This window comes from Pyrus communis, chromosome 17, assembly GCF_041283825.1.
Source record: "Pyrus communis isolate YQ-2024b chromosome 17, ASM4128382v1, whole genome shotgun sequence".
Taxonomy (NCBI): domain Eukaryota; kingdom Viridiplantae; phylum Streptophyta; class Magnoliopsida; order Rosales; family Rosaceae; genus Pyrus; species Pyrus communis.
In genome coordinates, this window is record NC_142581.1 from 7,214,873 (window position 1) to 7,237,391 (window position 22,519).

Sequence of the window (22,519 nt, forward strand, 5' to 3'; positions counted from 1 at the left end):
AGTCGGGGCTTTTGGGGATCGTTTCGGATATTCCTTATAGCCTCTTGCCCATTCCATTTTTTTTTTTTTTTTAAGGAAATTAATGAAAAAAGTTTAAAAACTTTAAATTTTAACGATAAGGACAAAATAAAGGGTAAAATGAACAGTACTGTGAACTTTTCGTTAAAACTTTATTTTTTTTATTTATTTTTTTATTTTTGGTGAAAGACAGTTTAAAAATGGATCAGAAAAGGAAAGAAGAGAGAAAGGCAGGTGGCGTAGACGAGCAAGAAACGGGTGTACTTTTTCTCGTTATTTTTAAAGAAAAATTAATGAAAATGATTTGAAAACTTTGAATTTTAACTAAAAGGATAATATAACGGGTAAAGAGAATAGTATTATGATTGACTTTTTAATGTAAAAATATGGTTTTTTTATTAAAGTAAATAGTACCGATAGCTTTTCGTTAAAGTTCCCAATTTTTAAATAGTAGTAATGCTGATCACCTTATTTATTGCTAATTTTATATTTAAATTTTTTACGTTTATGTCTATCTATGATCAAAATATCAAAATTAAACATAAATTAAACAATTTAAATTTATCTAATAATGATAAATAAATAGACAGCACTGAGTACAAATATTTTGGGTCAAAGAGTGGGGGATTTATTATGTTTTTGTACACTTGCAAGATTTCGAGAGTTATCTTTACAAAAGTAAAGTTCATTTTTTAACTTCGTATTTCTATCATTCTTGTTTTTATTTTATTTTATTTTTTGTTCGTGCACCATGCACCGTGCACCGTACACCGAGTTAATTTCTTGCCGATCATAAAGTCGGAGTGTGACATCGTATTTGGGCGCCACTCATGGAAAGGGCGCGTAACAACCTTAATTTTCTCTTTTTCCACATAAATGCAATTATTTTCTTCCTTTTGTTATGAACATCTTAATTATTGAGTAGATAGTCAATTATTGATGTGATCGCATCAAAGAAGAATCGGCCGCTGGAAATTTATTTTACTGAATTTGTAATTTGGTATAAAATTTGTCTTTCTTTTTTATTCTGTGTGTGAATGAATAAAATAAAATAAATTATGAGAAAATAATTCAACCTTTCATTTAAAAAAGTTTGCATACTTGATATGTAATATCTCAACAAAGCAATTAACAAATGTGATTTGAATAGTCTTACACGCCGAGTACTCAACTTTGCTTATTGATTTACGTGCACGAATGAAATTGTTTTTGTTGATGTAGATTGATTATTTTGTTAATTTTAGGACAGTATACATGAAGTACAACGAAACATAATTCTTCATAACGTCTTTAACTATATGATTAATTTTACTGATCACTCCAAATTGGGCATTTCCTTGCATAATTATACCATATACCTCCAATCATAATGATTCTAATGACTTGTTTAATATTCCAAATGATGATCCAATTGAAGCATCAACCTCCTCCTCACAAACTCAGAAGAACAAAAAGGCTTTTGCCACTTTGAATATTTTAATATCTTATTGAGAAAAAAAAAAAAAAAAAGGGCATGGAAATGGTACATTCTGTGGAATATGCTTACTGCCATGAGTGAGAGACAAGGAGGTGGCGTCTTTGTATTATAGTGCCTTTGGGAATGCGAGGCCGCGCGCCACGTCCTTTATCTCGTCGGCTTCTGTAATATCCCACCACCAGAAAAAAAAAAAAAATATATATATATATATATATATATATATATATATATATATATAAAATAAAATTGAACCCGAAGGGCTCGCTCGCGTTCTCTGAGTGATTACTCATTGCTGACTTGGCTGCCTTGCTAGGTGTTCGACGTGGCTTTATAAGAGCAAGTCTATCTCTAAAAATGTGTTGGCATTCAGCCTATTTAGTTCACTCAAATGAATAGTGATTGACTTCAATAAATAATAATTGATCAAATGCATCTTCAACCGTAAAAAATGCACTAACACAAAGTCTAAAAAATGACCTCGCACAAATGCATCTTCACCTTTAAAAAATGCATTGGTACCTAGCTTATTAAAATAATAATATTTTTTTTTTGCAAAATAAAAAAAAAAGTTAAATTTAATTTTAGATAGGATTTTTAACCAATCTTATCACGCCATATGTCATTATCTGAAAGTACTATTTTGTGGATAGATTTCCGATAAGATTTTCAACCAATCCTGACATGTCACATGTCACTATCTGTTTACAATAATTTAGCCAATATTTCGATAAGCTTCCACGTAGCCATTTTTTTTCACAGAACAGTATATGAAAGCTTTGGTTGAAAGTGTTGAAAATATTGAAATGTGGTGTAAGGTGAAAGCTGATGGTTAGGTATTTATAGAAAAAAATAATAATTTTTTTTTTGTATTTTTAAACCATTTTTAATATTTTTTTATTAAATTAATTAATATGGACATTTGGATTTGAAAAAATTCAAATCCAACAACCCAGATTTGGACACGTGGCCAACGGTCATAATTCTAACCGTTTTCTACTTTTATTTTTTTACATTTTTTGGGGCGAAAATCGTGGACCATTGATCTTGGGATCGGATCGGACGGCCCAGAACACGTCACATCACTAGCTGTTGGGTTTGAATTTCAAATTTTTTTTATCGTTGGAAATCCAATTGCCCAGAACGAGCCACGTGGCTTCTCCCGCTCCCACTTTATTGTGCCTGCAATGGTAGGCCCCGCTGCCTTTTTTTTTGTCGGGAATGCATGCCCATGCGCTCATATTTCTCATGCGCCTGACGCAAAAAAATCGATAGTGCCTTGTGATGTCATGCCAATGCCAACGTGACGTCACATAGGCGGGGACATTGCTCAACATGTTTTGGGCCGCCCTACAAGCTGGCTTGGGCTGGTGTCAGCCTATTTGGATCTGCTCGAGGGTTTTTAAGGGAAGCCAACCTATTTTTGAGGCTTTGTGCCAGCCTACCCCAATGGGGTGGAGTTGCTCTTAAGGCTAGTTTGAGGTGACAGTGTTTTTTTTAAACTGCTCATGTTGCGTTGTAAGAATACTGTGAAATAAAAACAATTAAGTATTTGGTAAATTATAGTGCTAAAAGTGCTTATAGCAACAAAAAAAAAAAGAAAAAAGAAAAAAAAAAGGTAGTATTGTTAATATGAAAATTTCATTAAAAGTTACCATTCATCTGCCTCTTATGAGATAAACACTTTTTTGAGAAGTATAGTTAGAGTTGCTTCTATTTTAGGCCCATGATTTTGAAAAAATACTCTTTTTTTTCTTTTACCAGACACAATTTTTGCTCCAACTTTTTTAAGAAGCTGCTTTTAAAAAAATTTATACAACTCCAAATTAGCTCTTAATCTATTCAAATTATAATCCTTGTTGAGTCGTGATGATAGTTATTACGTTGACAATGTTACGCGGTAATACAGTATATGGTGAGTATATGGATTCTAAGATGACGTTTAGAATCTTGATTAATCATATTTTCTTATAGGTTGGGTGTTGATTTAAGTAATTAAGCTATTAGATACTCGACTAGTTTTGGTAAAATGGGTTAATTGATGACGTTTAGAACTTCACATGGTTTGAGGCTTTTGGAGCTTTTTAACTGAATTATTCAAGGGGATTTCTATGTATTTGATCATTACTGACATTGGACTGAGTTTTTGTGAATTTAAAAGTTAATCCTGTAAAAAAAAAAAATTGCTTAACTTTTTCAAATTTGGATCAAATAATAGGGGCATGAATATACGAAGGAGTCATGGATCAAGTAGTCTAGCAAATGACGATATCTCATTCGACTAGACCAAATAACTACATGTAAGCATGTATAAACTGAAAATCTTGATGAATTCTTTGAGTTTTAAGATTAAGAGCTTGTTTGGAACTGATTATGTAAGAAATATTTATATGTTCATAAGTGTTTTGATAAAAGCATTTCATTATAACACGTTGAATTTTTTTATTAAAAATTCACTTGGAAGTGTTTTTTAGTACATGACATGTAATTCTCCAAAATATACTTATACAACCAATAATCACTTCTAACTAAAATATCAAATGCAGTCATAAAGTGTTTTTAACTTTCTAAAAGCAATCAGAAACACAAACATAGTCTAAGGATACACAATAGCACACAAAGGCATGAGTCTACTATCCTCGATCACTCTTTTATTACTAGAATATTACTACTACACGTTAGAGGTTATGACATTTTAGCTCTTTTTTAATAATGTAAATTGCATTGATATTGTCTTCAACTTAACCATCGCTTCTAATTGTGAGAGTATTTGATCCACAACTTTACCTAAATAACATTCTATCACACCCAAACCACGTATCTGTGCGGATAGACACAAAACACCCTCCCATGGCCACCGCCCACCACCATCACATATAATGACTCCACCCCTATCGCCCGCCACCTACAGGTACAGCACCCAAGACCTTCTCCCTAATAAGTTAGCCCCTCCAAAAAATATGACTATGACATGACGTGGAAATCAATGAAGATGACATATCCCACCAGACCAATACGGTACATGTATATAATTGATTATGGTTGTCACACCCTTAATTAATAGCATGCATGAGTGATCACTGATCATCGGAAGAGTTTTTGTGGATATATTTCCAACCTCTTTCGGCTCCACAAACTTACTTACGTAAAATAATGGAAGACTTTGGATGCAATTCTTAATTATGAATATTTTTTTATTGAAATCTTACTGATTTTTAATTTTTTATCGAAGTTCATGAAATTAATGTAATAATTTATTTCTATGTATGTTACTATATTTTTTTTAAATTAAAAATTGAAATTTATAGTTGTTTATATTAATGAAATTTTAAATAAAAAATCATAATTTGTGTGAAAAATATTAAATATAAATTATACTATTGTGTGTGTATACACACACATGCACATGGGTACACACACACGGGTACATTCTTCAAAATCACAAAAAAAAAAAAAAAAAATTAAGCTTAATAACATTAGTAAAGTTCTTCGATTAAACTTGACATAGATACATTCTCAAATCAAAGTAAAAAAATGTACCCATATAAGTTTAAAAATGGATTAGAAAAAAAAATTTGAATAGATTTTATATAAAAAAAAATTGTACATTTTACATATAACAAATTTATATATTTTAGGAGTTTAATAAAGGTGTGAGTATTAAAATTCTAAATCAATTATTAATTTTTATTTTAGAAAATTATGTCACTGACATGTGAATTCATTATTACATTAATGCTAAGAACTTGAATCAAAATCTAAAAATTAATAATATTTCAGTCAATGAATAACTAAGGACCGGATTTTAATTTTTCAATAATAAATATACAATGATTTTAATCCACCCCATCGTTTTCGAAGAAAGATGCGTTGCGTGCTCAGCCAGCATGATCCAGGATGAATTGTCAAGACTATTGAAAGAAGCAAATGCCCTTCGGATCATCGATGTTATGTTTCCACTTTCCACCAAGGATAAGGTACAACAAAGCGATAGATGTTGTCAATCTTTCCAAGTAAACATCATATTACTTTAAGTTTTTCTCCAAAGTTAGTAAACTCCTTTATAAGTCATGCATCCTTGATAAGTTTGATAAGTCACTCTTATATTTTCCTATAGTACTGTGTTTATATTGCAAGGTGCTTATAACTTAAGCTAGTTAAAATCATTTATTCTTGTACTTGAAGTCTTGATTTCGATTCCTCCCGCCCTTGATTTCACTATTGCTTGTATAAAAAAAATTGCATTTATATGTACGACGCCGTTTTGAAATTTAGAGTTTGTAATAGAAAGATAACTATATGCATAAACATGTAACCACAAATCTGTAAGAGAATCATGCACTCGAGATTTTATATTTGACTCTTGACTAGTGCCATTATCACTTTGTATAAAACTATGAGCATGAAATCCAAATTTAATTGTTGGTTAGCGTTAATGGTCCTTTTAATCTTGGACCCTCCCATACGTGCAACTTAAATTTGGCTGGTTTATATTGGACGGTATCGTTACGAAGCATTCTAACTTTTAGGTCGGTTTTGGCACTAGCATAAATAACTTGTTTAATGTGATTAGTGCATTTGAGCTTTTGCTCTGGCCAATCTGTTGGTATAATTATGTCCACAAATAATAGTTGCCCTTCAAATTAGGTCTAACGTCTACAATAATATTGATCGTCCAAAACCATCTTTGTTAATTTTAGTTTATTTTAGAGAACAAATTTTTAGATTATCTTTTGTAGACCACATTATATAACGGTTGATAGTTGAACCTATTCTTTAAATTATTAAAAAAAAAAAAATCCAACCATCAACAACCACATCATATGTTGTATAAAAGATGGTCTAAAAAATTGGTTTTCCTAACATTTTCCGTTCTCAAATATTGCTAGCTAGCTGGACCTCTCCCGATAATTAAGAAAATGTTACATTTCCTTCCGTCGCTATCGTTTACAGAGTCAATAAAATAGATTGAATTAGCTCCAAACATCAAAGCTTTGTTTGACATTTAAGATTCAATTATTTTCAAGAGGTAGCTAGCTAGCCACCAAATTACACGAAGTATAATTCATTGCTTCATAAAACAAATTAACCATTATTCTGTCACCCAATTCACTGACTGTTGATAATATATATGTGGTGTAATTCAACTCTGTATGAGGAGAGGTGATCTTGTGTGGGGAAGCCAAATTAGGGACATGTGAGGGGTTAGGACCAAATTGTTGGCCCAGTTAGCCTAACAAATCAAGAGGTGGTGGGGTGTGGAGTGTTATTTGTGTCAAGGGCCAGACGAATGAGGAGGTTTGGCTTCTAGACCTAAAACTTTCTCCTTTATAAGAGCATGCAAAGTCTCTTACCTTTTCGGTATGCAACAACACTCCACATCCTCACACGCCTCATGAATGGCCTACACTTGTGGCTATTAGGATTGTATTTATGTGAACCAACATGCTTTGATATCATCATAACACTAACTAGCAATAGAATAATAACTCAACTCCTTATAAGGACACCCAATGCCTCTTAATTTTCTGGTTCGAGACTACACTTCATTTCCTCATAACAAGGCATCAAATTATCAATCAAGTAGACTTCAAGTTGCATTTGCATATTATGCATCAAATTGATTGGTTAACAACATAACAAATCAAAGTGCAAACGAATAACGCGCGTTGAGTGCTAGGGTTTAGGGTTTAATTTGCATCGTATGCACCAAAGAAGATTATGTATGGGAACTACCTTCCTGCTTCATAGTTCGAACCGCAAGACACGAATCTTGTGCTTGTTAAACGAATCACAATCTGTTTGAACTTTGAACAATACACGTAAATGGAGACCTAAACTATGACAAGAAACAAATAATGCGTGTTTGTCTAAACTCGAACATGTCCTTATTTTCTCAGCATGCTAGTCCTCTCAATCAAGCCAACCCTAATTTTAATACATGCATTACAAGTTCATATAATACAGAAAATTACGTAAATGCATGCATGGTTGCGTATGGCATCTTTGCCCACCCATGCTTTCAAATGGAGAATTTGTGTTACTTGTACGGACGCCAAGCTGGATAGGTTGACCATGGGAAAAATGGGGTTGTGGCTACATTATCTTCTGAAGCAAGCAATAATTGGAGGGTTTGGGTGGTTTCGTGAGAAATGTGACAGGTGACTTTTGAGTCTTGACTATTTGTGTATTACTTCGCCGATCAAGTATTGACTTGTTTGCGGATAAGAAGCACAAGCAACAACATTTGGTTGGATGGAGAATATTTTTAATTACTCTCTCTGATTTTTTTTTTTTTTTTTTTTATATGTTGAAAAACTGTCAATTTAGATTTGGAATCCATGTGGAAAGAATCTTGTGTGAAAGTCAAGTTCTCAAGGCAATTCAAGTGTCTATTAGAACCTCATTAGTTGCGTATTGTATCAACTATCAAGTGCAAATTAAACATCATAGGAACAAATTCTTGATAATTTCAATTCAATTTTCAATAAGATGAAAATCAATGGAAATTCTCTTGCGTACATTTTTATTCATGAATGAACGATTGAGATTTAACTAATTAAACTTTTTGATCAAATCTCAACCGTTCACATGTAAAAAAAAATGTGCGACTGAGTAAAGCTCATGAAATTATTGCCTGATTATTGTGGAAAGAGATTCTCTCTGGATCTCTTTCACCAAGGTCATCGGATCAAGTGATCCGAGCCTTTGAAATTTCATCCAACAGCCCACCTATTTTGATCCCTTAAAAACTATAATAATTTTTTACCGTTAGATGAAATTTCAAAGGTTCGGATCATTTAATCCGGTGATTTTGGTAGAAGAGATCCGAAGAAAATCTCTTTCCGATTATTGTTTCTATCAGGCCCACCTTGGAAGACAGCCTACACAGATCCTTGGTCTTGGATTGTTGACACTGGCAGGGGCCCATTGCAAACTTGATTGGTTTGTCAAATTCCTCACAAACCACGAATAGTTTTTACATGGAATTATTCAGAAACCATGCATCTAGGACCAACCCTAAAAATTCACCCAATAAGTAGCATAAGGACAGACTCCTCATATTTCCAACCTAAGCATAATGCCATAATGCTAACGTTTTAGGTTTGATTTAAAGATACTTGGGTTCCATCATAAAATCAATTTGGGGAGTAGCTCAACCTCTTATAAGTCTTTGCAAGGCCAACATGCTCTGATATTGTGAAAAAAGTTGAGTTTTCACTATAAAACCATTTGGTAATATGAGGAGTAGTTCAACTTACTTATAAGTCCTTATAACTCGTCCCTTCTCCCATCAATATGAGATTCATTATCGACATAATCATGTCGTTCTTAAATATCATTACGAAATTTCTTGATACTGTTATTTGGATATAATTTAAAGATTTTATGGGACTGCTTTTGTTGCAAATATTTTCACTAAAGAAAATGTAGTTTCCTTCGGATCCTAGCATTACTCTTCCGCTTATAAATATTTGAGTTTAAGCATCGAACTTATGAAAGATATTTTCTTGCAGGAATCCATCATGGACTTATGAGTGTTAACTTCTCGTGTAGTTGCCGTTGTTTCTAGGACTCCCAACTAACACCTCACATGCATACACTGTTTTAAAAATCTCTGCCTAGGGTCACCTAAACGTTCGGCGACTGGCCACCCCCTTCTGATTAGCCTCCAAGCATTTGAAAATTTAGAAAGTGCGCTTAGACCCGCTACCTGCCTAGGCCACCCAAAACCCGCCTAGGCACCTTTCTAAATTGCAACTCTCACTTCAATAGAAAATTGATAACTTTCATTTTCCATTTTATTTTTTCAATAAAAATGTAAGAGACTTGTCGAATACTTGGATGAGTACTCATTATATGTTTGTTCCCCATGTTTTAAATATTTTCTAATACTTTATAATCTACATGTAATTTTGTTTTGCAATTTATGCATCTTACTACAATTATGTGTTAAGTAAATAAATAGACACCTATTTATACAATATATAATAATTTACTTCAATCCGCCTAGTTCACCTAAGCCCCCGCCTAAGCTTTGCTTAAGCCATCTCCAACCAAGGGCTGGCTAGAGGGCTCGTTTTAGCCCTCTGGCCCTTCAAGAAATTAATATTTTAATGAATAGTACAAGGCTATATTTTCTTTCATCTCCAACCGAGGGCCAAAGGGTCATATGGCTGGTTTTAGCCCTGTCACAAAAAAACTGTCTCCAACCGAGCGCCAAAGGGTCATAGTGCCAAACATAATTTATTATTTAAAAACTACAACTGAAATTCAAATCCAACGACTAAGTGACGTCAGCTAGCCGTTGGATTTGAAAATTTTTTTTTGCTATAAATAGGTCGGATATTGGGTTATAATTCACACAACTTTGAATTCAATCTATTTCAATTCAAGTTTGCAATGAATTCCAACTTTGGATCCTTTTCAGATTCTAATTGGGGGTCCTTATCCAATTCCAAATTGGAAGAAAAATGGGTGCAAATGAGACAAAAAGATGAAGAGTCTGATGAAGAAGTTTAAGTAAGGCGCAACAAACACAACAGAGCAATAGCCATGGCTGCGGCCATGGTGTGTCAGCCAACTAAGGAACAACCTCAATAGGGTGGCTCTGTTCATGGTCACTCTTACAAACCACGAGATAGAGCGATGATGCATGCCAATCTGATGAACAACTACTTCAACCCCAACTCGGTGTACACATAAGAGGATTTCAGACGTCGCTTCCGGATGAGGCGTCATGTCTTCAAGCGTTTACTTTGTGATGTCCAGCAGGTCAATCCATACTTTCGACAAAAGCAGGACAGAGCAGGCCTCCCTGGTTTCTCACCTCATCAGAAGGTTACTATTGCAATTTGAATGATGGCCTATGGCTCCCTAGCTGATTCGATGAATGAAACCCATGGTATGTTTGAGTTTTCATGCCTTGATACTCTTGAACAATTCTGTGACACAATTGTTCAGGTTTACAAAGAGGAGTACCTCCACGAGCCAAATCAAGAAGATCTGAATCAGCTTCTTCGCAAAGCTGAAGACCGTGGGTTTCCGAGCATGAAAGGGTCATTAGACTGCATGCATTGGGATTGGAAGAACTGTCTCACCAGATGGCAAGGAGGCTTTAGCGGAAGGTTGAGAAAACCAATTGTTGTGTCAGAGGCGGTTGCTTCATATGACACATGGATCTGGCATGCTTTCTTTGGAGTCCTTGGATCCCAAAATGACATTACAGTTCTCAAGCGTTCACCCCTCTTCAATCGCCTGATGGAGGTTAAAGCACCTCAACTTGACTACTACATCAACGACCGTTAATACAATATGAGGTATTACTTGGCAAATGTCATTTACCCAAAGTGGGCGACACTTGTCCAAGCAATTCCAAACCCTAGGAATGACGCGGAAAAGTTGTTTACCTTACACCAAGAGGCATACCAGAAAGATGTTGAGAGAGCTTTCAGTATTTTACAAGCACGATGAAAGATCATCAACGAACCGGTAAGAGGGTGGAGTTGAGAAAATTTGGACTCCATCATGATGTGTTGCATCATATTACACAATATGATAGTGGAGGATAAGCGAGATAGGTATACTGATGGAGAGTCCGATGACGACCAAGAAGATCCAAATAGGTCAAGAAGGGCTCGTGCAAAAGTATATGATAGGCCGAATTTGCCTTTCAATCCAAGAATTGGTAGTATCTCTATAAATGAGTACATGAGGCACTATAGAATGATACGATCCTGTGCCACAAACGTACCTACAATAGGATCTTGTTGCACATCCTTGGGCCAAAAGAAGCATGGAGTAGGCGTTTAAGTTTTATGTTGTTAAACGTTTTTAAAAATGTTGTTTAAGTTTCATGTTGTTAAATATTTTTTTTATGTTGTATAATTTTTTTTTTCCTTAATGATATTTAATGTTGTTTCATATTGTTTAATGTTGTTTCATGTTACTTAATTTAATTTAATGTTGTATAATGGCTTAGGAAGTTATAGAAAAAAAATAGAATTTCAAAAAAATATGAAACAAATTTTGTAAAATAGAATTTATTGGAAAAAAAATGAAATTAAAAAAAAGAATATGCAACAAATTTTGTAAAATAAAAGTTATAGGAAAAAAAAAAGAACTTAAAAAAAATATGAAACAAATTTTGTAAAATAGAAGTTATAGAAAAAAAAAATAGAAGCTATGGGAAAAAAATTTTGTAAAAAAAAATAAAAAATAAAAAATAACGACTAGCTGAAGTCAGCTACCCATTGGATTTAAAAATTTGTTTAAGAATTCATGTCGGATATAACTGACAGGATTAATAACAATGATGTCGGTTATATCCAACAACAATTCTTAAATTTCTGGCCAGCCTGGGGCTGGCTGGCTGGCCGGATTGGGCCAGCCCTTTGGCCCTTTCAGATTCCATGGGGCCCACAAGCTCTCTGGCCTAGCCCTCTGTTGAAGACAGTTTTTAGGCTACTTTCGGCCTTCTGGACCCTTCGGTTGGAGATGGCCTTAGCCACCTAGGCGCTAGACCCCAGCTTGCCACCCGACTAACACCTAACGTTTTCTAGAACCTTGTTTGCACACAATGCTAGCTCCACAGATATATAGTATATGGGATTGAATTTAACACAAGAGTACGCTTTTGATTATTTGAGAATACTAAAAGTCCAATCAATGACTATCTTTGTTCTTTATGATTACTTAATTTGTCCTTAGTCTAGGTTTTTGTATTTTTGTTTTTTACGTCCCGATCCTGACATACGTCCATGATCAATACGTGACGTCACCATGTACCCGTCTATCTAACATACCCCACCTTCGAGATATGGACAAAGCACAACTCAAGATTCAGATTGCATAGTAATTTTTTGTATACTTTATGGCTACATCTAACCTCCCCATTAGACTACCTATATAACCTAAATAAGGATCAAGCCATTCGTAGTTTACCATTTGTTAAACTCTGAACTTTTCGTAAAACACTTTCTAGCAAAAAAACATAGAGTACCAACACTACACATCATGCCACTCACACACACATGTGCTTTCCAACACCATTCCACAATCACATCAATCAATAACACATACAAGACACCAAAATACAAGGCTAGAGCGACACAAATCGGTCGAAGCCTACATCTCTGAAGAATGTGATTTCAGACCACTCAACGAAATCCAATAACATCGGGTTTTGGACCACTCAACGGAACCAAAATACCAAGCGGGATTCCGGACCACTCAACGGAATCGCAGAGTAAAAGGGATTCCAAACCTCTTAACAAAATTTGAATGAATACGATTCTGGACCACTTAATGAAATCCAAGGCAGGATACGATTCCAGACCACTCAAAGGAATTGTAGAGCATGAGGGATTTTGGACCACTCAATGGAATCCAGACAGAGCAGGGAACCGAACCACTCAACGGAACCCCAGCAGAACCGAATTCCAGACCACTCAACGGAACCAAGCGGAATTCCAAGAAACATAACAACTGCTCGAAGAAACAAAACATGAATCAAGTGCACAATTTACAAAGGCTTAACAAAATGAAACAAAGCACAAGTACCAAATTTAGAACGGGTCAACGAAGCGAGAAATGAAACAATATCGAAGCAAACAAATCCCTATGACAATGGGTTAACGGTCCACTACTGGTCCTCGCATTTCACAAATATTTTCAATCCACAAATCGTATCACATTTCATAACAATAGATCGATGGTTAAATATAAAAATACATTTTAATAGAAATCACATTTAAGAAAACCAAGTCATATCCACAAAGAATACTAAATATGAAAACAGGGTAATAACCATATCACATATATTAAAGTCACTTACTAACCAATGTAGGCCCCCTAGACTTCACTTAGTTTCTAGTAGTACTAATTTTAGTATTTAAAATGATTCGAGAGATGTTGACCAAAAGTCAACTCTCAGTCAACGGTGGGGTCCAAAACCCTACGTGATTTGATCCGAAATATCTATCCACGGATTCCCAATCCGTAATTCCCAAAAGTCTCATTTATCTTCTAGAACAATATCCTAAAATTTCGGAACGATTCGACGGTCATATCTCCGCCAATTACTTGAATTAGGTAGCGGTTAACAATTAGTTTTACAAACTTAAAAATTCAATTCATCAAGATCTGTACGTCGGATTCCTGATCCGTTAATTTCTATTATCCTCAAATATTACATATAATAACATATTAAAATTTGGTAACGATCTAATAGTTGGATCCTCGATTTTTATAATGATCAAGTGGTGGCCTCTAACAAAAATATGTTCAAACGACGGGATTTCATCAATCGGATGTCACATATGAAATCAGGGTATTGAATTTAGCCTAGAAAGATAAAGTTGGCCCATTGGTCACGCGTCGCCGCATGCAGTGGTTTCCGGCAAATGAAAACCCAATTTTTCGACGAACTCCAAAATTTACCAAATTTTACAGGATTGTAAAGCACAACAAAGGGAAGAACTACTTGGGCCGAAATCCAATTCAGTAGGGAAACACCTAAAATCATCCTTGATCTGTTGGAAACCCTAGAAATGGGTGTTCCTCGATTCGTTGAATTCGCAGCTCCATCACCCCCAAACTTGTTTAGGCTATGTTCCTGGACTTAAGAGATGCCTGAGGGTGCGTGGTGATGGTCACGGAAAACCTTTCAAAAATGGCAGATTTGTTGCCTGCATCCACGAAGCCCTCGACTTTGATTTTCACGAAAAGACAACAAATCAACTCGGGTTTTGGGTGGAAATGGAAGAAGAGTTGATGCTGAGTTGCTTCCAGGTGATGGGTGGCCACAAATTGATGGAAAAACAGCTTGAAAAGGCGTCAAAAAACATGGTGGGAGTCGGGTTAGGTCGCACAGGAAACAGGTTGAGGGATCCGATGCTTCTCTTTTCTCTCCCTTCCTTAATTTCTTTCTTTCCTCATTAGGCAGCCCTCTCTCTCTCTCCATTCCATCATTTCTCTTCTCTTCTTCTTATCATAGCCACACATGTTGCCCCACAGATCATTGCTCCAGCAAATCTGGATCCTTCCAGATAATGTTTAAATGACCATTTCACCCCTGTCTTTGCTAGTTTATATCTCATTCTAAGCTCCGTTTGGTGAACGGTTTTCGCCTACGTGCTCGTGAGGTCGAGCTCTGTCTAAATATGTAAATAAAAGTCACAAAACATATAGGAATTAACTACGTCCTCGGAAAGTCCGTTTAGTTCATTAAGGGCATTTTCGTCCTTTTACTTATCGAAAAAAACTATACGCTGTAATTATAAACGCGTCAAAACTAAGAATACGAAATACGTAATTTTAAATAGTGAAATTCGGGGACGAGATTTCACATAAGACCTCTCACTCACAAGTGAAGAAGAATACTACTAGCCCGTTGTACTAAGTGACCCATTATGATTACATAATTGATCATGCTATGCTCCATTGAGCACAATATAATATTGAGCTAATTACATTTCACAACCTTCAATTTTGGAGTAATTTTTAAAATGAATAAGGTAGTTTTAATTTTCTCATATGGCTCCATAAGATTTTGAAATCGTATGTTCGAGTTTATGACTGTCTAGTCCTTCATTAAATTGATGACGTGCGTGGCAAGTGCGAGCCCCATTAATGAGTTAACGTGGTGTAGAACACTGATCATCATGGAGCTTCAACTTCTCCTTAATCAATTAATGCTTTATGTATCAAGATGACAACCAATTGCTAGACACTACGTCCAAATTGTGTAGGTGTGGCTTCTACGGAGCCTAAAAACTGTGACATGACTCCAATTAACATAAGACATTCAAACAAATAAAATGGATTAAACGATACAATTTTTAAAACCTCAAAAGTGCGTTATAAAAAATATTGAAACCTAATCTATTTTGAAACCCAACTCAAACCTAAAAGCAAATCCACCATTGCTTATTGCCTTGGGGATAGGCAACCCAATCCACTCTTCCCCCTCCCCAAAACACCCCAGCCCACTCGGGCAATTAGACCCAAGACGAGCCCGATGGAGAAGTCAAGCAATAATCGTGTCCAATGCCTTGCCTATGTGGCGTAAGGCTGACGTCAGTCACAATTTAAATTATTAAAAAATTATAGAAATTATAAAAAATTATAAAAAGCTAATTAAAAATATAAAAATTTATAATATTATTTTTCTATAATACCTAACCATGTTCTTCCATTTTACACTACATTTCAATATTTTCAAATACTTTTCACTAATCTTTTATTATTTTCCGAAATTAAAATAAAGTTATCTTTATTATTTTATAAAATAAAAAATAAAAAAAATTTAATACGAATTGTCTACGCGGTTTAGGGGCAGAGATGTACTTGAACAATTATTGTTCATTACAAACGGTTACTGTTCATTTAAAGAAATTGAGTTGCTTATTACCCAGAGGATTTCCTACAGTGTTTTAAAAGATGTACAAATGTAGGTAACCCTAAATATACTTATACCAAAATGTCGTTAATATATAGGAGATAGATATATAGGCCCCCCACAACAATTCATGTGACAACAATGCATGTGACATAGTATGACGTAAAGGTTTCATGATGATGATCTTCGAGTAATCTTCACGGGTTTGAATCAGATATACACACCTACAAGTTGGGTTGGTTGGAGCACTCGAGTGTATGAAATAAATAGTTGCAGAAGATAAATCTCTGTAATTATATATTGTACCTCCAGGAATGGCCAGAGATTTGTCAGCAGGCCAATACATATTCACTTGGCCAATGCCCGTTTACTGTTAAATTACGTACCCAAACCTGCAGCTAAATTAAATATAAAGAAATTTAACCGTTTGAAAATGTGTAATAATATCTGAGCTTGACTTAACAATATCACAGGAGGGGCCAGCTCTGATGAGAGTGCAGAAGCAGCAAAGGGTATAATAATTACGTGAGACATGAGAATTAGGGTTTTGGGGTTTTTGGTTTTGTGTGATTTTGGAAAGGTTGCAGAGAGGGACAAAAGGCACGGTAAATAAAGTATCGGTTGCTGAAGAGACCCCCATTTGTATCTAAAAACTCCTTGGGCTTTGTTCATGTTCTTTCTCCATCTGTACCTGTATCAGCAGCAGTAAGAGAGAGAGAGAGAGAGAGAGAGAGAGAGAGAGATGTAGGTTTGAATTAAACGGCAAAGATTTGCTTGAAATGTTGAGAAGAGTAAGTTAAATTCAATGGTCAAAACCCACTTTTCTTTGTTTTATGCAGTCAAACTCAAAGCTACTACCTCTGCATGCATGTAAATTTGTAATGCAAGGCTAGCTGTGATACAAGTTGCCAACCCTATAAAATAAAAGAAAAACTAATGAAAAATGTTTGAAAACTTTGAGTTTAGCGATAAGGAAAAAATAAAAGATAAAGTGAATAGTAACAAGATTAATTTTTTTAGTGTAAAAATGTGGTTTTTTATTAAAATAAATAGTACCGATGACTTTTCGTTAAAGTTCCCTAAAATAAATGCACCAAATTTTTTAGAAAGATGATTTTCTCACACACTTTTTATTTTTTATATAAATCAAATATAAACAACGGCTAAAATTAAAAAAAGAAAAAAAGTATGCGAAAAGCTAAAAAAGATATGTGTTTATTATTTCTTTATTTCTTTATTTTTTTTATTACATGTTCTGATGCAAGACAAGTCAAGAATCTCAAAGAGACGGGAGATAGGTAACCTAGAAATCACTCAACCAGGAGCAAAGGATGAGTCAAGGGTCTTCAAGAGACGGAGGATAGGTAACTTGGGAATCACTCAACCAAGAGCAACGAAGCTTGCTCGACACTACTATCGCGGATTCACTCATACGACCAATTTATAAATTCACTAATTGATGATTAATTTTTAGTACATAAGAAGCACTTAGGGTTCCAAAAGCGCTTTTTTAGTAGATAACTTAATACTAAGGATTATAGTTACTAGGCATTTAATTAAAACATGACTTTGAAAGATGAAAAGCCACCAAAAACATGTTTAATACAGGAACATATTAACTGTCGTGCACTGCATCATGTTCTTTTCCAATTTATCTTCCAAGATCAATTATAATTACATCTCAGTTTTGTAAGAATAAAATTTATTTATTTATTTATTTATAATATTTTGAAACAACAATTCAAGTGTAGTGATAAACGTTTTTAATTACTTGAGCTGTAACAAAGTCCATTCCAATATAGAGGAAAAGTTTAACAAGTAAAAGGGCAAAACTAGTAGTTTGACCAAAACAAATTTAGGATGTGGCGGTAGAATTAGCCCTTGAAATCAGTGGAAAATTCTGTTTAGAAACAAAAATACAAGAACAAAAGCCCAGAAGAGTCCTTAATCAGGAAATTGATTTGATTTTTGAATCCCAAGAAACAAACTCTCATTATATATGCAAATTGTCTCTCCTTGGTTCTTAGCTTGAAAACGACATCACCATATTCTTCTATTAAAGACCACAATTATACCCATCAGTTTTTATTCCATTCTGCGACCACTCCCTCGATGTAAATATCATCACATCCGTATCCCCATTCTTCATACCTTCAGGGCACTGTTCAGCAGTAGTTCTAGTCAACCCTAATACCTCCGTCCCCTTCTACTTCATCTTCTCTCTCTCTCTCTCTCTCTCTCTCTCTCTCTCTCTCTCTCTCACCATGGCTCAATTGGTGGATGGAACCTTGGTACTACGTTTCATGGTTCTCATGGCTGATCCAGCTGGTGAAGTAGTTGGCAGCATAGCAGAAGAAAAGAGAGTCATGTGGTGGTAGACGTCAAGGCGGTATCTCTCCTGAGCTTATTCTTTTTATGTAATTTTTTTGTTTCTTTAACACTCCACGAAGAATTTTCGAGTTTTCTTGACCTTGCAAGCCCGACAAAGTGGAAGTGCAAGTCAAGATAGCTCAATATGCAAACATCCCATCTCCGCTTCGTGGACCTTCTTCTCCCCCTTCTATCCCTCCTGAGCTATTTATCTCCAACTGCGCGGTCTTGCTTGAGTTGCAAAGATGTTAATGTAATTTCTTTCGTTTTTGTTTCAAATGTATGAAATGCTTTGTCTTGTGAGATAATAAAAGTTTGAACGGTCTTCCATTTCATGTGTAATATTTGTGTGAAACAGTTTAATTTACAGTTTGTTTAATTTAGAAAGTGAGTCTAGCTTTTCTTTGGCCAAACTAGTCAAGTTGTTGGATGTATGATCTCGATGCTATCACGAAAAACCTAGTGTAAACTTCAAAATCTTTTTTTTTATCTTAATCTTGTCGAACTTTAGCTCCTTAATTAGCGAAATGCTGAGAAAGCAAGTTATAGAAATAGGAAAGTCTATCTTCTTTTATTTTTGACAAACGACCCTATGTTTTGGCTTTGTAGTTCATAACTCATATTCAACCTCCCTAAAAATTTCAATGTGACAGTGTTAGCTTTAAAAACAGGTTCAAGAAAGTGAAATAAACTTCCCTATTTTTCTAGAAAAAATTGTGGTTAACCATGAACTATATGCCAATTGACACACACTAATATTTCTCTCCATTTATAAATGGTGTGTTTCAGGTTTGACTCACAAGAATCCAATATTATTTTTCTCTACTAATTAATATTTTGTTTCCACTTATTATTATTGACCTATTGTACGGCTTAACCCCTACTAAAGTAGAACATTGTTGTTTCAAATAAAAAAAGAAGGTTACCAAGTTATCTAACTTGGTAACTCATAAAAGTGAAAAATAGGCAGAGGGGTGTATGGGAATCAAATACCATATAATCAAATCTAATTATTAGGTACCGAATTACAATGGATTGTAATGTTAAGCTCATGTAATTTTTTTTTTTTTTCCATATGTCGTAAATGCAAGGGAACTCAAACGTGTTCTTTTATAATGTCGGTTGTTCACATTTTTTTTTTTTTATAATCTAACAACATAAATTAAAAAAATAATATATAGTTATCTCCATTTCAAGCTATAGTTACAGTCGATGATCAAGAGGTCATGAATGAGTCACACAAACTACTCCAGACAATTAGACTACAGAATGACGTAAATTGTTCACGTTTCTTTCATTTCAACCAAATAAATACAAATTAAATATACATGGCGTTTTCCAGTTTTAATCAATGCTTTTGTTCGTTACGTGCATCGGTCGAATAGAAAATAAACACGGAGAGAAATAAAACATGGTCGTGTTACTACCTCTTGATGTCACAAATTCGAGTGTCAGCTCTAGATTTACGTGTCACACAAATTCTCTCAGCATCTCAGATCAGATGTGTCCAACTGTCACCACTTTTCACTACTTTGCTCTTTTTCAAAATCCCACGATGAAGTCACTTCTTCACATTTCACCAAATTTGACAAAAGAAAATGCAAAATTCATAAACAACAAATATGTACTACCATCAAAAGAAATTTCACATCTATCCCGTTGTGATATGTCGTTCGTCGCCCTCTAAATCTCACACCGAAAATCGTAGTCAATTTGGATTTCATGGAATTTTAATAAACTTTTTTTAAGTAACAGATTTCAAAGGATTTTAAAAGATTCTCAATTATGTATGGATTTCGTCAGATTTATATGGATTTCTAATATGGATTTGTATGGATTTCTTTTGTGGATTTCTCAAGATTTGGACTTCTTCAAAGATTTCTTAGGATTTTATTCTTAGGATTTTACCCTTAATCATAGACTGGGAGACATCTAATCTAAATAGGATTGCTATCTGGTAGTTCATTATCATAATCTCCACAATAGACCAAGAAATACTAATTGACGAGCTACTGCTTACAAAGTGTAAGAATGTCGCGCACTAATCTAGAATCAAATAACAATGAAACACAAATTCATTTCAGAAAAGAACGAAAAACACTGATATAGAAACCTGAGAAAAAGTGGAGGGTGCTCCACGAATACTATGATCAAGTAGAGTTCGGATTTCTTCAATTGGGGGAAGCCGAGCAGCCTTTTCCGTTAACAACAACCAAAATTCAATAGAGCTAAGTCCTACATTCCCACATTCAATTTCCTACATATAGTCTAATAGCAATAGTACATTATCCAAATTCAACAGAGCTAAATCCTACATTCTCACATAATATCATTAATTAAATTAAGCACATCATTCATTAAACATAATCCAACATCATTCAGTTAACAACAAGTATGAATAAGCCAATTAAACATAATCCAAAATAAAACGAACAAAAAAAACTAATGTATCATGAGTCATATCATTTCAAATTATAGCGTATCCAATTTGACCTTTCTTTTGGTGACATCTTCAGAAATGTATCCTTTTTGGTTTTAGTATCGAGCAAAGCAACCGCTTGATAACGAGTAGGTTCATCCAAATTTGGGGTTTCCTTGATGACATCTCGTATAGAATTTTGTCTCTCTCTATCCTTATCCCTTTTCTCCAATAGACTATGGACTCCTCGGAAGTCAGTGGCAATTGAACCGAGAGTAAGTGAAATATTTTCCATAATTCCAGCTTGATTAGTGGTCTCAGATGATCTAGTATTCCCTTGGTATTGGGTTCTGTTTCGTTTCCTACGGTTGGTGATTTCTAGGGGAATCTCTAAGCTAGTGGCTTGAGTGGGTAAGAATGGGGATGATTGATCGAATGATGAAGTTTGGTGTGATTCTTGGTTTTGATTTAGTACAAAGCCCCCATTTTCCTCATCGTAAAACAAGTTCTCTATTCCAACTTGTTCATCTTCCTCTGTTCCACATTGTCTATCTTCCACTACAAAAGTTCTTGCATCAGTTTCCTCACCCAATCCCAATGAGTGTTTTCCAGTGGCAGTTGCATCCCCAAGTACGATTTGCAAATCTTCAAAGTCATCAAAAGATTTTTTACGAATGCTTCTTTGGTCTGGGTGGGCCTACAAAATAAACAAGAAAATCACAATTGTTCAATAAACTATAAGTATACATTCAAGTTACATATAATATTTTAAATAAAAGCCAAGAAGCTCACCCTAAAGTATTCTTCCCAAACTTCGTCATCAGCAACAAATCTCTTTGTGTTTGCATCCCACCCAAAGCCAGAGTTGCTTCCCATAAGTTGACTATACCTTCCATATTCTTTCTTAAAATATCTCATTCGACTTGTGTAATGCTTATAAATTTTATTACACTTTAGTCTTTCATTAAGTACCGGAAGTATTCTTGTTGTCACAATATCCTTGGTTAGCAAGCCATTAGCATCACGCCATCCACGCAATGTAGCTTCAACGAGCAATTGTAACAACACTTTGCTCTCTTCCAAAGTCCAAGCGCTATAATCACTTTTGGCCTTCACTTTTCCAATTTCTTGTTGTTCGTCTCCCATTTCTAATTACAAGTGTGATGGAAGCAGTAGCAGTAACAAAAAAATCAATTCAGGACATACTTAACAAAAACCATCCGAATCATATAATATGCAATGTGTTAATAAAGCAACAAAGTACCTTAATTAACCAAACAAATACAGTAAGCTCTAGTCTAATCATAATAACCAAATTCATGAAAAAATGCTAATCATAATAACCAAATTCAATACAACAAACAAAACTAGGGGAAAATATTCAATCTAAACTCTTAACAAATGAATAGAATAATACGAATGACCTGTGAATGATCATTTGCAGAAACCAAAAATCAACGCACCACATCAACAACAGTCGGAAAGAATCTCCAAAAGTTGATATATACAAAAAGAGAAACAGTTTCCTCAAGCAAGAGAAACAAGAATTTTCCCAACCATAAAGGATTATATAATGTTGAAGAAATCTCGTTATGGTTGAAATCATACAATAAAGAAAGGCATCAATTCAAGGATTTTCCCAACCATAAACGATTATATAAGAGATTTTAGAGCAAAGTTCCACTCCACGAAACCTTTGAAACTGCCCTCTTTTTTTATAGCGAAAAGAAAAATGGACTAGTGATCAAAAACTAGAATTTTGATCCTTAATTAACCAAACAATGATAATGGAGAACTAAACACAGATTAAGAACTAAACCCAAATACACTTCTAATA

At 34.6% G+C, this 22,519-nt stretch overlaps 1 protein-coding gene across 1 annotated transcript; it reads right to left on the minus strand.

The window, feature by feature from the left end:
* Positions 1-20,725: 20,725 nt before the first annotated feature.
* On the minus strand, positions 20,726-21,828 carry LOC137709159 (uncharacterized protein At2g29880-like). The gene is made up of 2 exons (XM_088688443.1): positions 21,655-21,828; positions 20,726-21,379 (listed from the first exon to the last, which is right to left on the minus strand). Exons 1-2 carry the CDS (start codon positions 21,826-21,828, stop codon positions 20,726-20,728), a joined length of 828 nt encoding a protein of 275 aa, XP_088544569.1.
* Between the last annotated feature and the right edge of the window lie 691 nt (positions 21,829-22,519).